This window comes from Rhinatrema bivittatum, chromosome 4, assembly GCF_901001135.1.
Source record: "Rhinatrema bivittatum chromosome 4, aRhiBiv1.1, whole genome shotgun sequence".
Lineage (NCBI taxonomy): Eukaryota > Metazoa > Chordata > Amphibia > Gymnophiona > Rhinatrematidae > Rhinatrema > Rhinatrema bivittatum.
The window spans coordinates 294,019,691-294,043,715 of NC_042618.1; the positions used below are offsets into that span (position 1 = coordinate 294,019,691).

A 24,025-nucleotide genomic window follows, 5' to 3' on the forward strand; every position below is an offset into this window, starting at 1 on the left:
CGCGTGGACACGCAGATAGTAGCAGGCTGGGCATGCTCAGTCTGCTGGCCAAAGTTTCTAGAAACTTTGACAAAAGTGTTCTGTGCCGGGCTCCATTGGATGATGTCATCCACGTGTGAGGACTAACTTCCTGCTGTCCTAGGAGAACACCTGTATGAGGTAAGCAACTGCGCTTTCTAGGTGGTCTATACCTTTTTTGTGATGCAGTGACCAGAATTGCACACAGTTGCGGTCTCATAAATGATACAGAGATATTATGATATTCTCTGTTCTATTCTCCATTTCTTTTCTAATAATTTCTTTTTATTTTTCTTTTTTGGATGCTGCACCTTGAAGCGAGGATATACTTGCTTGAGGAAAGAAGTGAAAGTCAGAATATGATATTAATGTGCAAATATTTGACAGGCTTTTATAAATTTCAAGAATGTGAAATTTTCCATAGAAAAGGAATTTCTGGGGACATGGGATCCATGATATGAGGTTGGAAGGAGAAAGGTTCAAAGAAAATACGAGAAAATGTTATACCAGTGTTAACCAACCACTTTGTTGTCAGACCTGGTCCAGGTGTGCCTTGGAAAAATCAGCACTGCTTGATGTTCAGATCCAGCCAGCACCTGGGCTCTGCTCTCATTACCTCACAGCAACAAGGGACACCAGCGGTGGCTCTTAAATGTGTAGGAGCTCCTTTCAGAGAACATGTATAATCATGCATGCTGCCTTTTCCTAGGTATAGCATGAACACCCAGAATGTGGTAATTAATGGGCAGCATGCAGGGCATGGATTGTCAAGCCCCACTTTGTTAGCTCATATACAGTACACACAGCAGCTCCTGATCTTTCCCCTTCTGAGCTTCTTCATTTGAATTCTTCCAGCCTCTGTCTTATCCTCAGGCTAAATGAGACAGGGAGAGCATGTAATGAGCACTAGATGTCACTCTTGAGTGTTGGGAACAGCAGCAGTTGAGGTCTAGCAACCACATGCGGCAGCCTAGATAACTAACTATGCTGACTGCCCACAATATACCTAATTCTCTCTTCTCCTGCACTTTTATGTATAGAGAACTGATGTACTGTAAAGAGTTTGTGTGACTCTGCCCTTCTCCCCTTTTAAAATTTGGAAGAGAGACTGGTGAGACTTTCAGTGGTTCCCTAGCTCTTTTTTTTTTTTTTTTTACCTCTCCATCAGGCCGATACAGTAAAAGTCGCAGGAGAGCGGGCGAGCGCACAGGCCACTCTCCTGTGCGTGCAATTTGGTATTCAAATGAGGGCCCGTGGTAAAAACAAGGCGCTAGGGACACTAGCTCGTCCCTAGCGCCTCTTTTTTTTGACAGGAGCAGTGGCTGTCAGCGAGTTTTTACTGCTTTTTACTGCTTTTCTGTACACTTTCCCGGTGCCGGCAGAAATTAACGCCTATCTTTGGGTAAGCACTAATTTCTGAAAGTAAAATGTGCGGCTTGGCTGCATGTTTTACCTTCTGAATCGCACGGGAATAACTAATAGGGCCATCAACATGCATTTGCATGTTGCGGGCACTATTAGTTTCGGTGGGGTTGGCCGCGTGTTTTTGACGCGCTATTACCCCTTACTGAATAAGGGGTAAAGCTAGCGCGTCAAACGCGGGTTAACAGTGCACTCCGCCGGAGCACACTGTACTGTATCGCCTGCTGTCTACATTGCTTGCCCCATAGAGATTGGTGTGCCTTTCAAAAATACTGTTAATGTAGATGTGCCTTTGGCTTGAATAGTTTGGGAAAAACTGTCCTATACACTGATTGTGGTAGATGCCTTGAATAATCTACCAACAGAAAGATAAGGTCTGGAAAGGTACAGGATGCAGACTAAATGCTTATGAAAAAATGACCACTCTAAATTTATAGATTTTTTAAAGAGGAATTCATTTCTCAGAATTGATGGATGTTAATTCAGCAAGGCTAAAATGACATCCTCACTGGACCATGAAGTTTTAGACACATCTGGAGTGTGAGTCATCTTACCTGTCTGGAGCATCCTTCTGCTGTTGGGAGAATCCATATTAAGTTGTTTGTACAGAATGTGGGAAATGAATAGCTATAAATTGGATAGGAGCTAAGAAATGGGAGTCTCAGGTGAAGGCTATCGTGTCAGTTTGTTCATATCTTGTTTATGTGGAACTGCAGCAGATCAGAGGTGTCGGATTCATCTCTCCAATAGCAGTATAATACTGGCAATTGGGTTGGAGATTAAGGAGAATAAAAGCTTTGAAATTAAAAATAATAAGATTTTAGCAAACTTAAGGCTAGAATGGATTTGATCTTTATTTTCAGAGAAAATTAGACCATGGTGAGAGCTGCTTATCCACAGCAGCCCCTTGTGATGTGGCAGACCTGTTAAAGCAGTTCTTCCGAGAGCTGCCCGAGCCCATTCTTCAAACAGAATTCCACGAAGCTTTTTTCAAGGCTCAGCAGCTGACATGTGAGAGAGAGAGGATCACTGCCATAATGTTACTGTCTTGTCTTCTTCCTGGGAGAAACATTGAGATATTGCGATTCTTCTTCAACTTTCTCCACAATGTGGCACGCAGGTAAGCTTGCAGCAAACAAATTACAACTGTTTGGTATTGGGTCCTGGTCTTCCCAAATTAAAAAAAAAAAGGTAGCGAAAGTATTCTGTGTGTTTAGTGTCACCACTCTGGCATTGTTATACTTTCTATTGATTCTAGATGTATTTATATTCTTTTACTATAGTTTTGTTTGCTTGAATATTTCAGTTGACATAAACTGCCCAACATTTTCTAGAAATGTTTTGTAGTGCAAGTACAAACACTGAATGGAAAATCTGGCAGTAACTTCCTGTAAACTAACATTACCAAGACTTTTTCCCTTTGGAGTAGAAGGAAAGTCTTTCCATCTTCTATGTTCTGAAAGGCCCCTATAAACTCCAGATAATGAGTTGAGATCAATTGATTAAAAAATGTATCACAAACCCTTGAAACGGCAACATTTGGAGGACAAAATGCATATTGCACTTGGATTCTGTGTAATGTATGCTCATATTAGCCAATCGCCTAATAGGGAAAGACTAGTAGTACACTGTTATTCCTGATGCAATTAATAGCCACTGCTATTAATTGCATCAGTAGCATGGGTTCTTCTTAGTGTTTGGGTAATTGCCAGGTTCTTGTGGCCTGGTTTTTGGCCTCTGTTGGAAACAGGATGCTGGGCTTGATGGACCCTTGGTCTGTCCCAGCATGGCAATTTCTTATGTTCTTATGTTCTGAGATGGGTAACCACATCTACACAGCACTTTGAAGACCCTGCGGACTGCCGCTAGATCAAATGGAAGGACTTTGTACTGGAAATGTTGATTCTCCAGAATAAACGTAGGTACTATCTCCGAGGACAAGCAGTCCTCATACATGAGTGACATCGGATGGGAGCCCCAGTCCGGAACTTTGATCTCAAAGATTCTAGAAGTTTCAAATATGCCCTATTGAACATGTGCAGCTGTCCCCTAGGCAGAGTCCATCAGTCTCTTTTTCTTTTTTTTTTTTTTTGTGGAGCCAGTTGGTCATGGGAGCCGTGTGTGCCATGATATTCAGCTTTGCTCTCTCCTCACAGTTTTTCTAGAGCCTCAGCTGTTTTTCTTTCCTTTCCCTTATGGTAGGCAGTTTTATTTTCTTTTTCATCATTTTTCTACTGTCTGTCAGCCGCATGATGGGCTTTAGTCGCTGTGCAGTCTGTCAGAGTCTACTACTATCCCTTATTAAATAAATACTGCACCTGCAGTTTAATATCTGTGTCCTTTCCTTACTCTGCCTGTTTTTGTACCTTTGTCAGGTGCTGGCAGGACTGACTAAATGCTGTCCGTGGGTGATCCATGTAGGCTTCTGAGCCTGAGGACTTGCCTGATTTCTACCTAGGCAGGAGTTCCTTATTGTTTCATCATTCGATCTGCATTGATAGAGATTCAGATAGTGAAGAGATCGAGGATCACACTGTTCCTGTGGAGGAGGGGGGGGGGGGGAGGGATGGAGAGCTCAACCTCCCCACATTGAAAGGAACTAGTTTCCAAGGGTAGGAGCCCAGGGTGATAGAGCCTCCGCTCCTGCTTGCCTGTGATGGCAGTGCAGTCTCATTGAGAGAGGGCAAGCAGGAGCCTGGCAAGCAGTTTGCTGCTGCATCTTCTGTGCCGTGCCCAGTAACAGTTACCCGTGACCTTCGAACTGTTGATCTGATGTGTTGATGTCAGGACCACGTCTGGGACCAGGACTGACACCAAGTGCCATGGTCACCCTGGACGCCATCGAGGTGCTGGTACGCCCTCCCTCAATGCTGCAAGGGCCTTTTGTGCCATAGGCATTGTCTCGATACACCAGAGTCATCGAGAGCCTTGAGACTCGATGTCGCAGAGTAGCGGTACTGACCTCTAGTGTCGGGGACCAGGACTGCCATCGAGTACTATGGTCCCTCTCGATGCCATCGGAGACACTCTTGATGCCATTGAAGGCCCCGAGGGCATTAATACCATCAGGGCCCTCGATCCCATCAAAGTGCATGCATGGCCACCTGTGATGTTGTTGAGTTACGTGGCCTTGATCCCGTGACTGTCCTTGATGCTGTCAGGGTGCATGGCTTTGTCGCGGCTGCCCTCGATGCCGTTGAGGTGCGTAGCTTTGATGAAGTGGAGGCTGTCTAGGTGCATGGCCTTGATGCCATTGCGGTGCAGAACTGCCTCGATGCCATCAAGGTGCGGGACACCATGGAGGGCCATCAGGCATGTTGGCCGTGGATGCCATTCGTTGCTACTCTCGACGAGGACGACCACCATTAACGAGACACTGGGATCGCTGTTGAATGCCCTGGTCATCCTTGAGGCTATCGACCGCCGGGACTCTTGAGAGCTCTTGAATGCCACTGAAGCCCTTGTGCAGTGGGGGTTTTGGCCTTGGACGGATGGAATACAGAGGTCATCATCCATGCAAGGCACTCTGGATGCTGAGGCATCCAGACACTGTAGTCTGGTGCCCGCCAGGCTCCTTGTGGCACTGAGGGGTATCCTGCTTTCCCATCACTGGCCTACGGCTATGGAGCACAATGGATATAGACTATTTCAAGGGCCTGAGCTGCTGGGATCAGGGAGCATTGGAGGTCCCGCCTGGATTTGTGCACCATCAGTGCTAATGAGCACTAGCAAGGCTAAAGTCAGCCATAGCCTCTGGCGAGGGACGCCATCGTGCTCACAGCATCCACATCCTCTGACATGTAGGTGAGCCAAGGGGAACTGTCAATTGTGCAGGCAGCCACCGGTTCCTTTGGAAACCATGAGAAGTGTCGGGGCCTTGTTGGGGCTACAGAGTCTTTGCCTCTGACATCCTTGGTTGCTGCCGGTCCATCGATGCCTTTGGGCATGGGGGTCTCTATCGGTGAAGCTGGACTGTCGATGTCCATGGGCGCCTTTGGTGCTGGGGATGGCGCTATATACCATCAACCTGATCAAGATACGGTCAAGTGCCATCAAAGCCCTGGGCGCAACATTGTTTGGTGCCCTTCATGTGATCCATCATTGGTGAGTGTGAGAGTGCTCTTGGCCTTACGGACACAGTCACCATGGTGGGCACCAGTGGACGTGGTTGGATGCCGCAGGACACGATCACAGAGCATCATGGGCACTTTCAGTTGCCATGGACTTCGCTGCTGCTATTCCATGAGGGAAACAGCAGTTAGCCATTCCTGACTCAGTTTCAAGGGCTTTATCCAGCCTCTTGGAGCGTTATCAGGTACAGGAGGGGGCAACGCTATTGATAGCTACCCACTACCATGCTGTAACCAGAGCCCCAGTGGTATTGGGGACGCTGTCATCGCACTGTTCCTATTCACTCCACTGGGAGTTAGTGTGACAGTGGAGCACAACATGTGGGTCGGGTACAGTAAGGCATCTGCTCCAAGCGCCTTGTGCGATGGCAGGCTGCATTCTTCCCTGACTGTGTAGTACTCAGCCATGCCGGGGTTCTGCCATCGTTGCATCAAGGTTTCAGCCCCTTGTCAGCTCTGCACCACAAAGTGCTGGGGAGCATTGGAAAGGAAGGCACTATCACACACACTGCATGCAGCCAATGACTTTTAACAAATGGTGCTCTGTCTTTGCTGTGACATGGGATTTTACCCACAAGCACGGTGAGTGGTTTCGTGGATGTCCCGCCATCCGTAGGATGGCATAACACCGTATGAGTAGTAGTGTTCTTTTACAGTGGATAGCTTTATTCTTCCAGTTGCCCTCTACTGTGTGTGTGTGTGTGCGTGCATTTCCCTCGTGGCGAGCACAACAGATTATGTGCCATAGGCATAGGACTGAACTAGGACTGCGTTCCTGGTCGAATACTTAGGGGAGAAGACACCAGGAGGGTAATGGGGGGAGTCTTTTCCTTCCTCAGAAGAGGAAATGGGTCTTTCAACCCCCCTCCCAGATCACAAATCCCCTTTTGGAGAAGCCCCTGGGGCTCCGTCCCTTGCAGGGTATCGTCGTACTGGCACCTCAGTTTTTGAATTGATGCCTCTCCTTGTAGGCCAGGACCAGGGGACAACAGCAGCAGTCATTGGCCCATTTTTGCTGAGGTCCCTTCGTTAATTATTGTGGTGACCTACCCCATCTGAGGGTAGCTGCCAGTGGCAGATTCGTTGCTTCTGAACCTCAGTGATCAGTGATTGTAACTTAACTCTCAGCTGGAGAGTTGAAAGTTTTTTCGGGATTGTGAGGCCCCAATTCCCATTGGTTTCCTGTCCCTTCAGGAAGGGGAGATTTGACTGGGTTCCAGTCAACCCTTATGGGTTCCCCTCTGGAAGCTTGGTTATCCACTCCTACAAGGGGTTTCCCTCGTTCTCCATTTCCTGGAGAAGGGCTGTCACTGCTTCTGAATGGCGGTCATGCTCGGTTCCTCGCGGGCGCTCTCCTTATATCATCTTAAGGCACTGCAGGTCTATTTTGCATGGGAGCCATTACAGAATACCTCCCCGGTAAAGATTATTTATTTTCTCCTAGGACAAGTAGGATGGTAGTCCTCACATATGGGTGGAGCCTGGCACATGACTGGCACACTGAGCATGCCCAGCATGCCACTAACCACAAGTCCACGCGGGGTCCCTCTTCAGTCTCTCCTTTTCCGCGGAGCTATGATTTCATGGATGTGGAGCTAGCTCTGTTTCTTCTGGAAAACTATCACGTTCTAGTTTTTTCTCTGATTTTTCCTGCACTGTCCCTTGTCATCTTCCCGGCCTTAGAGGGTATTGCGGTGAGTTTTGCGTTTGTTGCAGTTGATTCTTGATAATGCCATCTCCCGATGGCTGCTGACCATCGACCGCTTGTTGGTTGTTTTTTGATATGGTGGCATCTGGCTTTCGCCGATGCCCCCAGTACCTCGGACTATGTCCATTACAGACCCTCATGTGCCTGGGGGCATCGCACAACATCTCGGGGTGCTCGTTCTGTGTCCAGATGACGCCTTAGGGTTGCCGCGTGTACCTAGATAAAATGGAGAATCAGTTTGGCCTCTGGAAATCCAGTCCCTCGACCTTGGCGTCGGGATCGTTGACGCCTCTGGGGAAAAAGGACCCAGTGGCTACTAGCCTGTGCTGTCTTCTCCACCGCTGGGTCTCCAGGTTGAATTGGGCGCTGGAGACCGACCTACATCCCTTTCTTCTCGTTCCAGGTCCGATCCTTAGCATCTTCGGTGCCAGGGAAAGACTGGGCCAAGCACATGGGAAGTCTAGGAAGCACCCTCACCAGTCGCCGTCTTCACAGGAGACCAAGCTTAGGAAGGCACCAGCGCTGACCGAGCTGCACCCAAAGTGGTCCTGGGCCGAGGAGGCCTCTAGCCAGAGGGCTCAAGGCGGTTTCCACTGATTCTGATGCTGGACATCAGTCTCCCTCAGGGCTCTGAAGGAGGCCAGGTGGCACCTCCTCCTCCAACTAATAATATAACACAGTAAATATGATTTTTTTTGACCTGTAAAAGTACCTTCTAGGTACACCTGGCCAGAACCTACATCACTAAACATTTGTACGTATTTTTATGATTTAATGTAACCGAAACTTGATGGCACTGGTTAGAATGTACTACAGTACGCTTACTACAAACTTACTTATGGGCCTTCATGTAAAGCGTTGCGATGGTATATAACTTAGCGACGGTATAGAAAAGACTTTCAATAAATAAATGAATAACTAACTGTCCTGTCTTTGGCAGTTTTTGAGGAGGAATTAGAACGCAGTTGCCAGTTGACCGAGCCCTACAAGGCATCGAGCTGATAGTCTCACTAGGGCCGCCACTGATGCCAGAACCGGCGCCTTCGATGCTGGCATTGTTGCTGCAGTGTTTAAACATGCTCCTCTGTGTCCTACTGATGCCCTGAGGGCACAGATGCTGCCTCAGGCGGAGACCATGCCTATCGCCCTGGAGTCTGGATTCTTCGGATGAGGGAGGTCCATCGGGACTAGTTGCGCCTCTTCCGAGGCTGACTCCCACAGCCCTTCCGGGTTCATCGAAGCCTTTGGTGTCTCCGATGCCCTCCGTGCTTCTGGGGCTCTTGGTGCCTCGCGCCAAGAGCATGGTTAGGAATCACCCCACTGGTGTCCCTAGGCACGCTCAGTGATGATGCCGCCGCTGCATATGACCTATAAGAAGATGATGCCTCTGAGTCATCCTCGGATGTCCATCCCCTTCCAGCTCTTGACTGAGGTGGACTCCAGCCACAAGATGCTGGAAGTCCTCCAGTTTATGGATGTGCCTAAGGATGTGGTGGCAGTCTCAGTCCATGACATAGTCAAGGAATTGTTTGTTTGGCTCTGGGAACATCCCATTTCAGTGAACAGGAAGACCGATGTGGTGTATCTGGTTCAGCCTACCATGGGGTTTGTATGGTGCCAGCTTCCACACCACTCTGTGAAAGTAGAGTTTGTCCTATGGAAGGCAAAGCATTCTCGTATCCACACCTCTGCTAATCCGGGCCGAAAGCACAGGGCTCTGGACGCCCTGCGGGGGAAAGTCTTCTGGGGCTCCTTGCTGGCTGCCCGTATCGCCTGCTACCAGTTGTACATGAACCAGTATTCCAGGAAGCAGGAATGCCTACCTCAGCAGCTGAAGGAGGACTTCCTGAAGGTGGTCCAGCATGGCTTGGAGTGCGACAAACATGAAGTCCGGTCTTTACAAAGTGCCTAGTGGTGGTGGGGGCCTAGCTGAGGAAGTTACGGGTGCAGATCTTCCCCTACCTGGACGACTGGCTCATCAAGAGCACCACCCAGGGGGGAACACTACAATACCTGCACTCCATCATTTGGTTATTAGAGACCTTAGGCTTTCTGGTCAACTACCCGAAATTTCATCAGGTCCCATTGCTGTAGCTGGACTTTATTGGGGCCAGGTTCGACACTATTCAAGCTCGGGCGTTTCTAAGAACATAAGAAAATGCCAAACTGGGTCAGACCAAGGGTTCATCAAGCCCAGCATCCTGTTTCCAACAGTGGCCAATCCAGGCCATAAGAACCTGGCAAGTACCCAAAAACTAAGTCTATTCCATGTTACTATTACTAATGGCAGTGGCTATTCTCTAAGTGAACTTAATAGCAGGTAATGGACTTCTCCTCCAAGAACTTATCCAATCCTTTTTTAAACACCGCTATACTAACTGCACTAACCACATCCTCTGGCAACAAATTCCAGAGTTTAATTGTGCGTTGAGTAAAAAAAGAACTTTTTCGATTAGTTTTAAATGTGCCCAATGCTAACTTCATGGAGTGCCCCCTAGTCTTTCTACTATCCGAAAGAGTAAATAACCGATTCACATCTACCCATTCTAGACCTCTCATAATTTTAAACATCTCTATCATATCCCCCCTCAGCCGTCTCTTCTCCAAGCTGAAAAGTCCTAACCTCTTTAGTCTTTCCTCATAGGGGAGCTGTTCCATTCCCCTTATCATTTTGGAAGCCCTTCTCTGTACCTTCTCCATCGCAATTATATCTTTTTTGAGATGCGGCGACCAGAATTGTTCACAGTATTCAAGGTGCGGTCTCACCATGGAGTGATACAGAGGCATTATGACTTTTTCCGTTTTAGTCACCATTCCCCTTCTAATAATTCCCAACATTCTGTTTGCTTTTTTGACTGCCACAGCACACGGAACCGACAATTTCAATGTGTTATCCACTATGACGCCTAGATCTCTTTCTTGGGTTGTAGCACCTAATATGGAACCCAACATTGTGTAATTATAGAACTTTCAAACATGCCCTACTGAGCATGTGTAGCTGTAATTATTACCCTGCTCATCTGTGGCCCCTTCTATCACATATTTAAACGTTGATGATTTTGAATGTCGATATGTATATAAATCTGAATTTTGGAAACGTAATATTTTGGAGGTGATATGTATATGGGGCAGGTACTTTTGATTGTTTACAAATGTTAACAAAATGGATTAATCGGTAGATCCTAATCTTCAATTTTTGTTTAGTTGTTTTCAAGACTGTATTCCTTTCTTGGACTTATGGATCTATAAGCAGCATGGTGTCTTGAAAACTTCAATTTTTCAAAAATCTACTGATAAAAATACTTTGTTGCACTATAACAGCTTTCAGCCTAGGTCCTTAAAAGATAACATACCAGTAAGCCAATTTTTGAGATTGAGGTGGGTTTGTTCTACAATGGATTGTTTGTTCTACAATGAATTTAAAAAAAACAAGCGGTAGTGTTAACACAGATTTCCCGGTGATAGCAGGCTGAATTAGCAATGCTGTCTGGGAGCGTCGTCGCGCGATCGGCAGGCGGAGCTTTTCCTAGAGTTCAGAGTTCTGAACTCTGTGCGTCTGCGCGGTGAGGTTCCCACGCGATTGCTTAGTTTATCTCAGTCTCTTTTTTTTCCGCGAGCAAGACTGCAGGCGGTTTTTCTCCTTCTCCTTGTCTCTTCATCCTTCGAATTTTTTCGGAATTTTTTCAAATTTTTTTGATTTCGCGATGGCTCCGAAGCCATCGGGATTCAAGTATTGCGAATGTGGCAAAATTATGTCCATTCACTGGTGGGCATAATTATTGTTATATTTGCTTGGGTCCGGAGCACGACACGGCCTCTTGCAGAGACTGTGGTCGGATGTCGCCCCAGGCCCGAAGACAGCGCGCTGAAAAAATCGCGCACCTACGGTCCCCTCTTTCCTCGCCAGGCCCGGCGAAGAAAACAAGAACCAAGCCACGACGATCCACATCGTTGGAAGGGGACTCTGCCAGGTCGGTGTTGCCACCAAGGCCAGGAAGGGATAGCGAGGCTTCAACTCCCTTATCAGTTAAGTCGACTGTGTCGTTGGGGACACAGGGCTCTGTGTCCCCTCGCTCCCGCTCCTCGACGCCGAAGCACTCTGAGCACGGGAGGAGCTGAAGTGCTCATACGAAGTATGGCGCATCGGCGCCTAGGATACTTCAACGCGAAGATAAGAGGCTAGGTGCTTCGGATGCTCCTTCAGGGAGATCTGCTTTGCTATCGGGGTCATCCCATCACGCTATTCAAAAAAGAAAACACGTGCACCATCACCATCATACTACTGTGAAGCGTGCAAAACATCATGACCCACCTACAGCTTCACCTCTCCCCTCTCCCCAGGGTGCAACTCAACAGGAGCACATGTTAAGAAAAAAGCCAAGACAAAACATCTCCACATGGCTCCTTCACCAGTATGAATTCTGATGGGGGACATACTTTCTTCAGAGGGGGAGAGTTCTCAATCTAATTGGTTCTCTTCCTTGAGATCTCAATCAAGTCACCATGTGGAACCAAGTCGCCCTTCTCAAGATTTCTCTCTGGAGGCACCACCTCCTCCTTCAGAACCATTTCCTACGTCTTCATATCATACTTTAGCTTCAGAAGCGATGTCTCAAATTTCTCTTGCTTTGTCATCTTTTTTTCCATGATCTTGATGAACTACACCCAAGGGACCCAGGTTCTCAATCTCCAATTTCTACTCCACATATCCCAATGGTTCCACCACCACCAAAGCAAAGAGAAAAATCAATTCCAGATCCCTATCGGCCAGACTCTCCACATTCACAATGGTCCACGTCTTCCCCTTCATCATCTACAGGTTTTCCATCAGACCCACCCGAAGGTCTTCCCAAACCATATTCTCCTCCCGAGGATCTATCCTACGCTAAGTTTATTGAGAAAGTAGGATCTTTGCTAAATATTGAAACGGGAAAACTTTCTGACCTTCGGGCGGAGGTCCTAGGCATCATAAAAAATTTTGAAATGCCGCCTGAACCAACTGCCTTACCACCACATGCGGTGTTGGATGCGGTTTTACATAGAATGTGGGAGAAACCTTTTTCTACCTTGGCGGCCTCAAGAAAAACTGATTTAAAATACAGGATGCGAAATTCCACAGTATATGACTCCACACAGTTACCTCACAATTCGATAGTGGTGGAATTGACTCTAAGGGCCAAGAGATCGAAACTCCATGCAAATTCACCACCAGGAAAAGATCTCAAGTCTCTGGATGATTTTGGCCGTAAAGTCTCTCCTCCATGCTGGCCACAAAGATACAACACCATCAGTTTTATGTCATACAGTATCTCTTTGAATGCTTGCAGAGATTACGTCCAGTATGTTTGGCAGAAGATAATTCTTTACCACAACCATTCACAGTTATGGAGGAGGGTCTCAGACACTTGCTGTGTTCGGTATATGAGTCATTTGAGTCACCGGCTCATTCCTCAGCAACAGCAATAGCGGCTCGCCGAATGGCATGGTTAAGAGCTAGTTCCATAAGGGACGATATCCATGACCAACTAGTGGATATTCCTTGTTTGGGGGAAATCTCTTTGGTACCAAGTTTGGGGAAACTAACTCTTCTCAAGGAGCAGAATACAGCTGTGCAATCTCTGACTTCTTCAGATCCACATTCTTCCGCTAAGCGTTTTTATCCTTCATATCCTTCATATCGACGAAGATGTTACGGAAGGATTCCCTTTAGACCATACAACGCATACAGATCTCAGTATTACCAGCATCAACGTTTCCAACAACAACCACAGGCGTCTCGTGGACAATCCCGCCAACCACGTCCGCCAAAACCAACTCTGGCGGCACCACCAAAACCAGCTCAGTCTTTTTGAGTTACCCAGAATCACCTCCACCCAACTACATAGGAAGACGCCTTCAGCATTTTTATTCCAGCTGGGAAAACATTACTTCGGATCGTTGGGTGCTAAACATCATAAAGGAAGGTTACCGTCTAAATCTGTTAACTCTCTTCCCACACTTCCACAAATTTCTTCTCTCAAGAACATATCAACTTATTCAACAGATCTACAGGAACAATTAGTCAGTCTGCAGACGCAGAGATCCATTCGAATTCTTCTGAATTCGCTACCGAATCAAAGATTTTACTCCCCATAATTTCTCATTCCAAAAAAGTCAGGAGGACTTCGACCCATCTTAGATTTAAAAAATCTCAACAAACACATTCAAAAAGAAAAATTCAAGATGACATCTCTCAAGAGTATCCTACCCCTCCTGCAACCCAACGACTGGCTATGCTCCATAGACCTGAAGGATGCTTATTCCCATATACCCATGCATCCTTCCTCCTGGCAGTACCTTTGTTTCCAAATTCAGAACATCCATTATCAGTTCAAGGTACTACCCTTTGGCCTTTCCTCAGCCCCGAGGGTGTTCACAAAATGCTTAGCGGTGGTGGTGGCTCATCTCCGACAGCTCTCGATACAGATTTTTCCTTATCTCGACGACTGGCTGTTAGTAGCCTCGGATCCGACTACCTTAAAGACTCATACATTCCAAACAATCAGTTGTCTTCAGAAACTGGGATTCATAATCAATTACGAAAAATCCCATCTTCTACCTACTATTCATTGGAGCCCTCATAAACACGGTACATCAGAGGGCGTACCTCCCACAAGACAGGATACAAACTATGTCTTCTCTGGCACAATATCTGTTCAACCAATCACAGACACTGGCACGACAAGTTCTTCAACTGTTGGGTCATATGGCAGCAGCCATCCATGTAGTCCCATATACAAGACTCCACATGCGTCGCCTACAGTGGGGTCTCAAGAACCAGTGGTCACAGTTCTGGCAACCACTATCAACCAGAGTACGCCTCACCAAACAAATGCGAACCGACATTCAGTGGTGGATGAATATCAACCACCTGAACTCAGGAGCACCGTTTCAGCGACCTTCTTATCAAGTCACTCTCACTACAGATGCCTCACGGAAAGGCTGTGGAGCCCATCTGAACAACTTAGACTTAGGGCCGTTGGTCTCTAAGGGAGTCCAATTTTCAAATCAACCTCCTCGAGCTTAGAGCTGTTTGGAAAGCACTTCAAACCTTCTCGGTCCAACTTCAAGAAAAACAAATCATGGTGTACACAGACAACCAAGTAGCTATGTTTTATATAAACAAAGAAGGAGGGTCAGGTTCTTGGATCCTCTGTCAAGAAACGCTTCGCATACTGATGTGGGCAGTATCCAATCAAGTTTTAATACAGGCCACTTACCTTCCCGGTCTCGACAATGTAACAGCGGATCGCCTCAGCAGAATTTTATATCCATACGAATGGACTTTGAACCGGGATGTAGTAGCCAACATATTCCATCAGTAGGGATTTCCAACAATAGATCTGTTTGCCACAGAGAGCAATCGACAAACTCGGACCTTTTGCTCAATCTACCACAGCAAACTCAGTTACGCTCCAGATGCTTTCCTCATTCCATGGATGGAGGGTCTACTTTACGCTTACCCTCCCATTCCACTAATTTCCAGAACAATACAGAAATGCATCACAGATGCAGCGGACATGATACTCAAATCCTCATCTTGGCCGAGGCAACCATGGTATCCATATCTCAAGCGACTATCCATTCGCCCTCCGATTCTACTAGAAGACCATCCCCAACTTCTGACTCAGGAAGGGGGATCCCTTCTTCATCCAATGCATCAGTCCCTCCACCTGACAGCGTGGAAATTGAAAGGCACGTATTAAATTATCTGGGGCTCTCATCCCACCTTGAAGATATTCTCATTGAATCCAGAAAGCTGTCCACTAGGCGTAATTATGCAGGAAAATGGTGCAGACCAAAAAACCTAGACCCTTTCTCTACTAAGGATAACACATCTTCTTGAATACCTTCATACTCTATTCGCAGCGGGTCTCGCCTATGCCTCCGTGAGAGTACATGTTAGCGCAATAGCAGCTTTTCATAATACTCAAAACGGACTATCTATTTCCAACCACCCTTTAATCTCCAGATTTTTGCGGGGTATTCTACATCTGAGACCACCGGTCACAAAACCACTGGTACCATGGAATCTCAATACCATACTGGAACAACTAATGTTTCCTCCTTTCGAACCTATGGACACCTGTCATATCAAATACCTCACTTGGAAAACAGTTTTCTTAGTAGCGGTAACATCAGCAAGGAGAGTAAGCAAATTACTAGCACTAGTTCACTACTCCCCATACATACAATTTTTTCATAACAAAGTCACACTTCGTCCTCATCCCACCTTCCTCCCGAAAGTGGTATCGGCGTTTCATATCAGCCAGACCATTACTCTACCAATCTTCCAGCCAAAACCTCATCAGAACGATAGAGAAAAACTTCTCCACACCTTAGACTGTAAAAGAGCGTTGGCCTATTACAAACAAAGAACTCGTTCGGAATCCAGACCATCTCAATGATTCCTCTCTTTTAATCCAAATTCTCCTAACCAACCAGTCGCCAAGAGGACTTTGGCTAGTTGGCTGTCCCAATGTATTACGTTTTGCTACAATAAGCGTAATCTACCACTACAAACAAAACCAAAGGCACACCAAGTCAGAGCAACTGCAACATCAGTCGCCCATTACAGAAATGTTTCCCTAATAGACATTTGCAAAGCGGCAACTTGGTCTTCTCTACATACTTTCACTGTACATTACTGCTTGCAACAGCAAAGAGCTTCTGATGCGGCCATGGGCTCGGCAATCCTGACAACCATGACACAAAGATAAGACTGTCTACTATATATAGGCTGACGGGTGGCGTCCTAAACTACAAGCAAACATGCCGGGTCCATTCTAACTTTTGATTCTCTTCAGGAGCTGTATGGGTTATCGAATACTCATATGTTTGGGTATATGCAACTACGTCAATATGTACAATCCCTGGGACCCCCCACACAGCATTTGTCAGCGTTCAAAGCTTTAGATTTGTTTTTTCAATTTGATCATTCAAAAATTCCTACCCTCTCGGTTTATTATCGGCGAAGTTTTCCCATGGACCGTATAAAGTGTCGGTGGAGTGCTGGACCCGGGACGGGGTTTTTATAATGACACCCACCGTTTTTTTCATTCAGTATAAGGAGTGTGTTTTCCATTATGGGGAATATGTATTTTCGAGAAATGCACTTAAAATTTTTGCGCAGAGCATACATATCCCCTCAAATTGCATTCCGTGCTGGACTGGCCTCTGACAAGTGTATACGCTGCCAGATGTCCGTGGGGACTATGTCTCATGTATTCTGGGCGTGCCCCTCCATTCTGCTTTATTGGAAACTGATTGCCAGTTATCTGGCGAAATTAGTTGGGGTTCACCTTCCGATGTCCCCTTATCTGTGGTCGTTTCACTGTGTTACTCGAGTTTTGGTGAAGGAGGTGGGCCTGCGAATTCTCCTAAAAAAAAAAAAGGCCTGAATGGTGGGGAAAAAAGGTTATCCTTATACAATGGGAGGAGGCGGCGAAGCCTTTGTTTTGGGTTTGGCGAAACCACTTTCATCGATTGATGCAAATGGAGAATATGTCATCCCAAAACTCACCTAAGCATCGACGATCCTTTATACAGACATGGAAACCCTACCTACAATTGCTACCTCACAGAGCCAGGAGTTTGATCCTAATTGCTTAAGGACTTTCTGTACTGGGACAAGATGCCGGTTTCTTTCCCAAGGCTAGTGGATGGAGGACGGATACGGAAAATTCTGGTTTGGATCTCTTGGGGGGTGGGGGGAGTGGGCTGGGGCTGGGGGGAGAAAGGGGGGGGGGGCAATTCATTCACTGGGAAATATAGTGATCACACGACTGTGATGACTACCTTGATGGAAGTTGATAGTTTTTTGTTGCTTGTTATGTCTGTATTTTCTTTCCAAGTTTCTGTATTCCTTTTCTAAGCATCACTTAATAAAACATATTGAACATAATTTTACTGCACTGGCAATATTTATGTCCATCACAGATGTACATAACTAATGCTACATCTGTCTCGGGCCGGACCACGATCAGTCCTCCTGCTGGGACTGTGGTTGGATGTCCCCTCGAGATCAGCGACAATGCACCAAGAAAATGGCGTGCCTCAGATAATCGGGCTCCTATGCCCTGATGCCGTTGACTCATTCCTCGCCGGGACCGGCGAAGAAGAAGGCGTCAACTATGAAGAGGGCCTCCTCACTGGGACTGCGAGGCCCACTCAGCGCCGTTACTGTCATCAGGCCCAGGTTGTCACAATCTCCAGTGCCCACACAGAAGGCCAAAGGATCGGGTAACTTACCTCCTCAGGGAGGAAAACCACCAAATGCGTCGGGCGGGAATCAGGGACCTGTTCACGGCCCTTCATGACCTTCGGCGCAGAAAGCATCGAAGCATGCGGCACAACCGGAGAGTCCGAAGGCTTTTATATACCGGAGTTCATGTACTAGTACATACCACTTCGGTTTACACAGAACCAATATTGGAAAATTACATCAAACAAGTGGGTATAAAATAACAAGGCTAACTTTGTAGGAACTTAGAACTTGAGGTAAAGGAGAACAGGACCAAGTGGTAACAGATCAATGTAAATAGCTAAATAATAAATACAAATTCTTACAATGAATACAAATGCTTACAGATTACAGTCTTCAAAATCTAAGTTTACATCTTCAGAATAATGTTTAAATCTACAAGAACTAACGGTTACATCTTCAAGGTTTGTAGACTTCAAAGCTGAGGTTACATCTGACTTAAAAGGTATTGGTGTAGCATGCTGTAAATTTAACGATTGGGAATATGAGACCAAGAAATACAATTAAGAGTTGCGGCATCAGACATCTGGTTAACGTGATTATGAAATGCGTGAATGAGTCTAGTTCTGGGACGTGGCTCTGAGCGAAAACTTTAAGTGAAGGCTTTTGTAAAGAGCCAGGTTTTGAGTTTCTTTTTGAATGTTCGAGTACAGGTTTCAAGACGAATGTCCGTGGGGAGGGCATTCCAATGGAGGGGGCTGGCAGTCGAGAATGCACGTTTCTTGAGTGAGGACTTGGCTGAAGGTACGTGTAAGGTGCCTAAGTAACTGGTTCTGATTGGTCTTGATGATGCATGTGGACGAAGTGGACAGCTTAGATCAAGCGATGTTTGGGAATGGATGGTCTTGTGTGTTATAGTTAGCACTTTGAAAATGATTCTGGATCTGATAGGGAGCCAGTGTAAGTTTTTTAGTATGGGTGTTATGTGTTCACCTCTGCTGGTGTTAGTAAGAATCCTGGCAGCGGAGTTCTGCAACATTTGTAGAGGTTTGGTGGTGATGGCTGGAAGGCCTATAAGCAGAGAGTTGCAGTAATCGATTTTAGAAAATAGAATTGTTTGGAGGACTGTTCTAAAGTCCTGAAAATGTAGGAGAGGTTTCAACTTTTTCAGAATGTGTAGTTTGTAATAGCATTCTTTCGTTGTGTTCTTGACAAATTCTTTGAGGTTCAGCCTATTGTCTAAGGTAACCCCAAGGTCTCTTACTTGATTGGAATTGATCATTGGAGGTCTGGTTAGGTTGTTGGTAGGCTGAAGGTTCTCATCTGGAGTGATTAGCAAAAGTTCCGTTTTTGACGTATTAAGTACTAGGTTAAGGCTAGAGAGGAGTGAGTTTATGGACTGTAGACAATTGTTCCAGAAGTTGATGGTGCTGGAGATGGAGTCAGTGATTGGCAGCAGAATCTGGACATCGTCTGCGTATATGAAGTGTGTGACCTTAAGACTTGAGAGTAGATGACATAAGGGGAGAAGATAGATGTTAAAAAGGGTAGGGGAGAGGGAGGATCCTTGAGGAACTCCGAAAGTGGACTTGACCGGGAGGGAATCCTTGTTGCTGATTCTGACCTTGAATGTCCTATTATGAAGGAAAGATCTGAACCATCCCAGGGCTGATCCTGAGATGCCTGTGTCTGAGAGCCGGTCGATTAAGATAGAGTGTTTTACGGTATCAAACGCAGCTGATAGGTCGAGAAGAATCAGGAGGTATGGGGTCTTTTTCTCCAGACCCGCTAGGACTCTGTCAGTTAGAGAGGTTAGGAGGGATTCCGTACTAAGGGATTTGCGGAATCCGAATTGGGCTGTTGTGAGGATCTTGTGATCTTCTAGGTATTCAGATAACTGTTGACTATCCTCTCCATAAGTTTGGCTACAAATGGTAGGTTAGCGATGGGGCGAAAATTAGCCGGGTCTGCAGGGTTCAAGTTGGGTTTTTTGATGAGAGGTTTGAGGGTGGCTAGTTTCAGTGTGTCTGGTACTAGGCCTTGGGTTAGCGAGCGATTGATGATCTCTGCTAAGGGCTTCGCTATGATGTTCGGGATGGTGAGTAGGAGTTTAGATGGGATGGAATCTATCGGATGAGTGGAAGGTTTCATCTTTTTGAGAGTCATTTCGATTTCGAGTGAGGAAATAGGTTCGAATGAGTCTAGGTTTGTATTCTGGTTGCATGAAGGAGTGTGGATAGAAGGAGGTACTGTGTTACTGGTTGCCAGAGGAGCCATTAGATTGAGGATTTTGTTTTCAAAAAATTGAGCAAGTTCTGTGCATCTGGATTGTGCTCCAGCCATAAAAAACACTCATCACATCCTAAACACTCAGAGCATCCCAAACATCATGCTCCTAAAACCCCATCGACGCATTTGGAACGCTCAGGACATTTAACACACCGCAAACAGCCGCGAGGAAGTCCTGATGTTGATGTGGAACTGCTATCGGACCCTGACTCCACATCCTCTAAGGGTCCTTCAGGAAGTGGAGATTCCTTCTTCTCCGACTTGTCTTCCATATCCCAAAGGAAGAGATTATCACCTCAAATGCAGGAACCACTCCTTAAGAGACATAGACCATCTCCCATAATTCCACCAGGTCCTCAAAGCGTACGGGAGCGCAGGACATTCTTCTTGCAGCATTGGCTTCAAGACCCCCATCCAATGGAGGACAGATTCCTCCACAGCCGAGCAACCTGGCATCTAAGGCCATGCTACAAATGTCACAGGCCCTAAGTTCTTTTTTTGCAGACTTAGAGTCCATGGGGACCAAGCAACCAGCAGCTTCCCCACCTACTTTGCCACTGATTATAACACCACCTAGACCTGCTTCAATTCATCCACACAGCCCGGAATCACAGATATCTGTATAGTCTCCAAGCTCCTCTACGGACATGCCCTCTGATCCACCAGAGGGATTGCTGGAACCATACTCACCGCCAGAAGATGTGTCTTATGTGAAATTCATAGAAAAGTGGGTCATCTACTCAAGGTGGAAACGAGGAAAATTCCAGATCCACAATCCGAAGTCCTGGACATATTAAAAATCTCTGAAATGCCACTGGAATTGTCGACCCTACCGCCACACCCAGTTTTGGACGGAGTACTTCAAAAGATGTGAGGGAAATCCCTTTCTCAACCCTTGCTGTGTCATGAAAAACGGACTTAACATTTTGCATGAGAAATTCTTCGATTTACGAGTCTGTCCAACTACCACATAATTCCATCATGGTGGAATCTGCAATGGTGAAAGCCAAAAGATCAAAACTTCACGCCAATGTTCTGCCAGGTAAAGACCACAGATACTTGGATGTCTTCAGACAAAGGGCTTATCACGCCTCTATGCTGTCTTCCAAAATTCACCATCACCAATTCTACATAACACAATACTTGTACGAGTGTTTGCAAAACCTACGACTGGCCTGTCTCTCGGCCCAGGAAACCTTGCCACAACCCTTCCTAGACATGGAAGAGGGCTTACGCCATTTACTGAGATCTATTTACAGAGCCTTCAAAACCTCTGCTAGGTTGTCTTCAGCGGCAGTCGCTGCCCGGTGCCTTGCCTGGTTAAGGGCAAGTGCAATTAGAGACGATTCCATGAAAAACTAGCGGACATACCGTGTAAAGGAGACAATTTATTTGGAGACATGTTCGGCGAAACAGTTTCGCATCTCAAAGAACAAAGCACTGCAGTACTGTCTCTTACTTCGCCTTTGGAACATCACGCTGCATCTCGAGGGTATTACCCTTCTTACAAGCATAGGTCTTATCCAAGAGGCCAATTCCAACCTTTTCCTCCTTACTGGTCGCAACATGACACCCAACCGAGACTTTCAAGCCAACCCCATCTCCTCGCTCACATCCACGCCAGCAGAGACAACCCAGACAAAGCCTGACAGCTCCACAGAAGCCGCCAACAAATTTTTGAAAGTCGCCGAGCCACCTCTACTGCTTTTCATAGGTGGACGAATCCAGCACTTTTACAACACTTGGGAGTCAATCACCTTGGATCGTTGGGTTCTCGAGATCATCCGAGAGGGTTATTGCTTGAAATTTGTAACTTCTCCATCTCTTCCTCACGTAGCCCCTCTTCAAGTGGCATCGACCCAGTTACCATCACTTCAAGCGGAAGTCTCAGATCTTCTAATTCAGATCTGTCCAACAGATTCCGCAACAAAACAGGGTCAAGGATTCTATTCCCAATACTTCCTCATTCCAAAGAAGTCTGGCTGACTTTGCCCCATCCTAGACTTACGGAACCTCAACAAACATATTCAGAAAGAAAAGTTCAAGATGACCTCTCTGAAAAACATCCTCCCTCTCCTGCAACCCAATGACTGGATGTGTTCCATCGATCTGAAGGAGGCGTACTCTCATATACCCATGCACCCATCCTCCTGGCGCTACCTCTGTTTTCGTATCCAGAACACACACTACCAATACAGAGGTCCTGCTGTTTGGCCTTTCCTTAGCCCCGAAGGTGTTTACAAAATGCCTGGCGGTGGCTCATCTCAGACAACTGTCAATCCAGATCTTCCCCTATCTGGATGACTGGCTTCTAGTGGTCTCAGTCCCCATTACTCTGAGAGCACACACAGTACGCACGATCAATTGTCTACAAAACCTGGGTTTCCTAATAAATTACGAGAAATCGCACCTATAGCCTACCCAGTCACTACAGTTCATTGGAACCCTAATCAATACTGTAGCGGGAAGAGCCTACCTACCACAAGACAGACTCTTTCCTGCCTAGCACAATGCTTACACAGCCAATCTCATTCCTTTGCATGTCGAGTGTTTCAGCTCTTGGGTCATATGGCAGCAGCTATTCATGTCATGCCTCACACAAGACTACACATGCGTCGCTTGCAATGGGGCCTCAAACAGCAGTGGTCTCAATTCCTAAAACCGCTAACAACCATGGTACTGCTAACCAAACTAACGGTCGCAGACATTCAGTAGTGGCTCTCTCCCACCAACCTATCCATGGGAGCTCCCTTTCGGGTTCCTCCTCAACAACTAATACTCATGGCAGATGCCTCCAGAAAGGGTTGGGGAGCCCATCTGGCCGACCTCAAGACACAAGGCTTGCTGTCTCCCGAGGAATCCAAATACAGATCAACCTCCTGGAACTACGGGCAATCTGGAGAGCACTGCAGACCTTCTCTTCTCAGGTTAAAGGAAAACGCCTAATTGTGTACACAGACAACCAAGTTGCCATGTTTTACATAAACAAAGAAGGGAGGGTTTGGTTCATGGTCACTGTCAGGAAACACTTGGAATACTCCATTGGGCGGAGAAGGCCAATGTATCCCTTCAGGCCACCTACCTGCCAGGTTTGGACAATGTCACGGCGGATCGCCTGAGCAGGGTTTTTGCCCACACGAATGGTCTTTAAATCGAGAGAGAGCCCTCACCATCTTCCAACAGAAGGGCTTCCCAACAATCGACCTCTATGCCATGGAAGAAAACAGGCAAACTTGAGTCTTTCGCTCCATTTACCCCAGCAATATTCGGTACGCTCTGGACGCCTTCCTCATTCCATGGACGGAGGGCTTGCTGTATGCCTACCCTCCCATCCCTCTAATATCAAGGACCATTTAGTAATGTATTCAAGACATAGCGGACATGATTCTCATTGCTCCAGCTTGGCTGAGACAACCATGGTATGCGTATCTTATCCGACTTTCCATAGCCCCACCCATTTCTCTGGGGGCCGACCAGCATCTCCTCACACAGGAAGGAGGCTCACTCCCTCCACCTCACAGCGTGGAGATTGAAAGGCAACTATTAAAACACCTCGGCCTTCCTTACCAGGTGGAAGATATACTTATTGACTTGAGGAAACCTTCAACCAGACGCAACTATGAAGGGAAATGGCATCGCTACTCCAAATGGTGCAGATCATGGAAACTTGATCCGTTCTCCTCTACTGCTACGGATCTTCTGGAGTACCTCCACTCTCTCTACCAAACTGGTCTAGCTACCACATCAGTTAGGGTGCACATCAGTGCTATTGCGGCCTTTCATCTCCCCCACAATGGCCTTCCCATTTCCAATCACCCTCTGGTCTCCAGATTAATGTGAGGCATGCTTCACCTCCGGCCTCCAGTAACAAAGCCACCTGTACCCTGGGACCTTAACATTATCCTGGAACAGCTAATGATGCCTCTTTTCGAGCCTTTAGAAACTTGTCACATAAAATACCTCACCTGGAAAACGATATTCCTAGTGGCGATTAGAGATGTGAATCGTGTCCTCGATCGTCTTAACGATCTATTTCGGCTGGAAGGGGGAGGGAATCGTATTGTTGCCGTTTGGGTTTTAAAAATATCGTGAAAAATCGTTAAAATCGTGAGCCAACCCCCTAAAACCCACCCCCGACCCTTTAAATTAAATCCCCCACCCTCCCGAACCCCCCCCAAATGCTTTAAATTACCTGGGGATCCAGCGGTGGTCCAG

At 46.6% G+C, this 24,025-nt stretch overlaps 1 protein-coding gene across 2 annotated transcripts in view; it reads left to right on the forward strand.

Moving 5' to 3' along the window:
- Nucleotides 1–24,025, forward strand: part of ARHGAP11A (Rho GTPase activating protein 11A) — a 237,228-nt gene that overhangs the window by 69,984 nt on the left and 143,219 nt on the right. For both annotated transcript variants that reach the window (XM_029600193.1, XM_029600194.1), the window contains exon 4: nt 2,304–2,560. In XM_029600193.1, the coding sequence (XP_029456053.1) occupies nt 2,304–2,560 (257 nt within the window). The remainder of the gene's footprint in view (nt 1–2,303; nt 2,561–24,025) is intronic.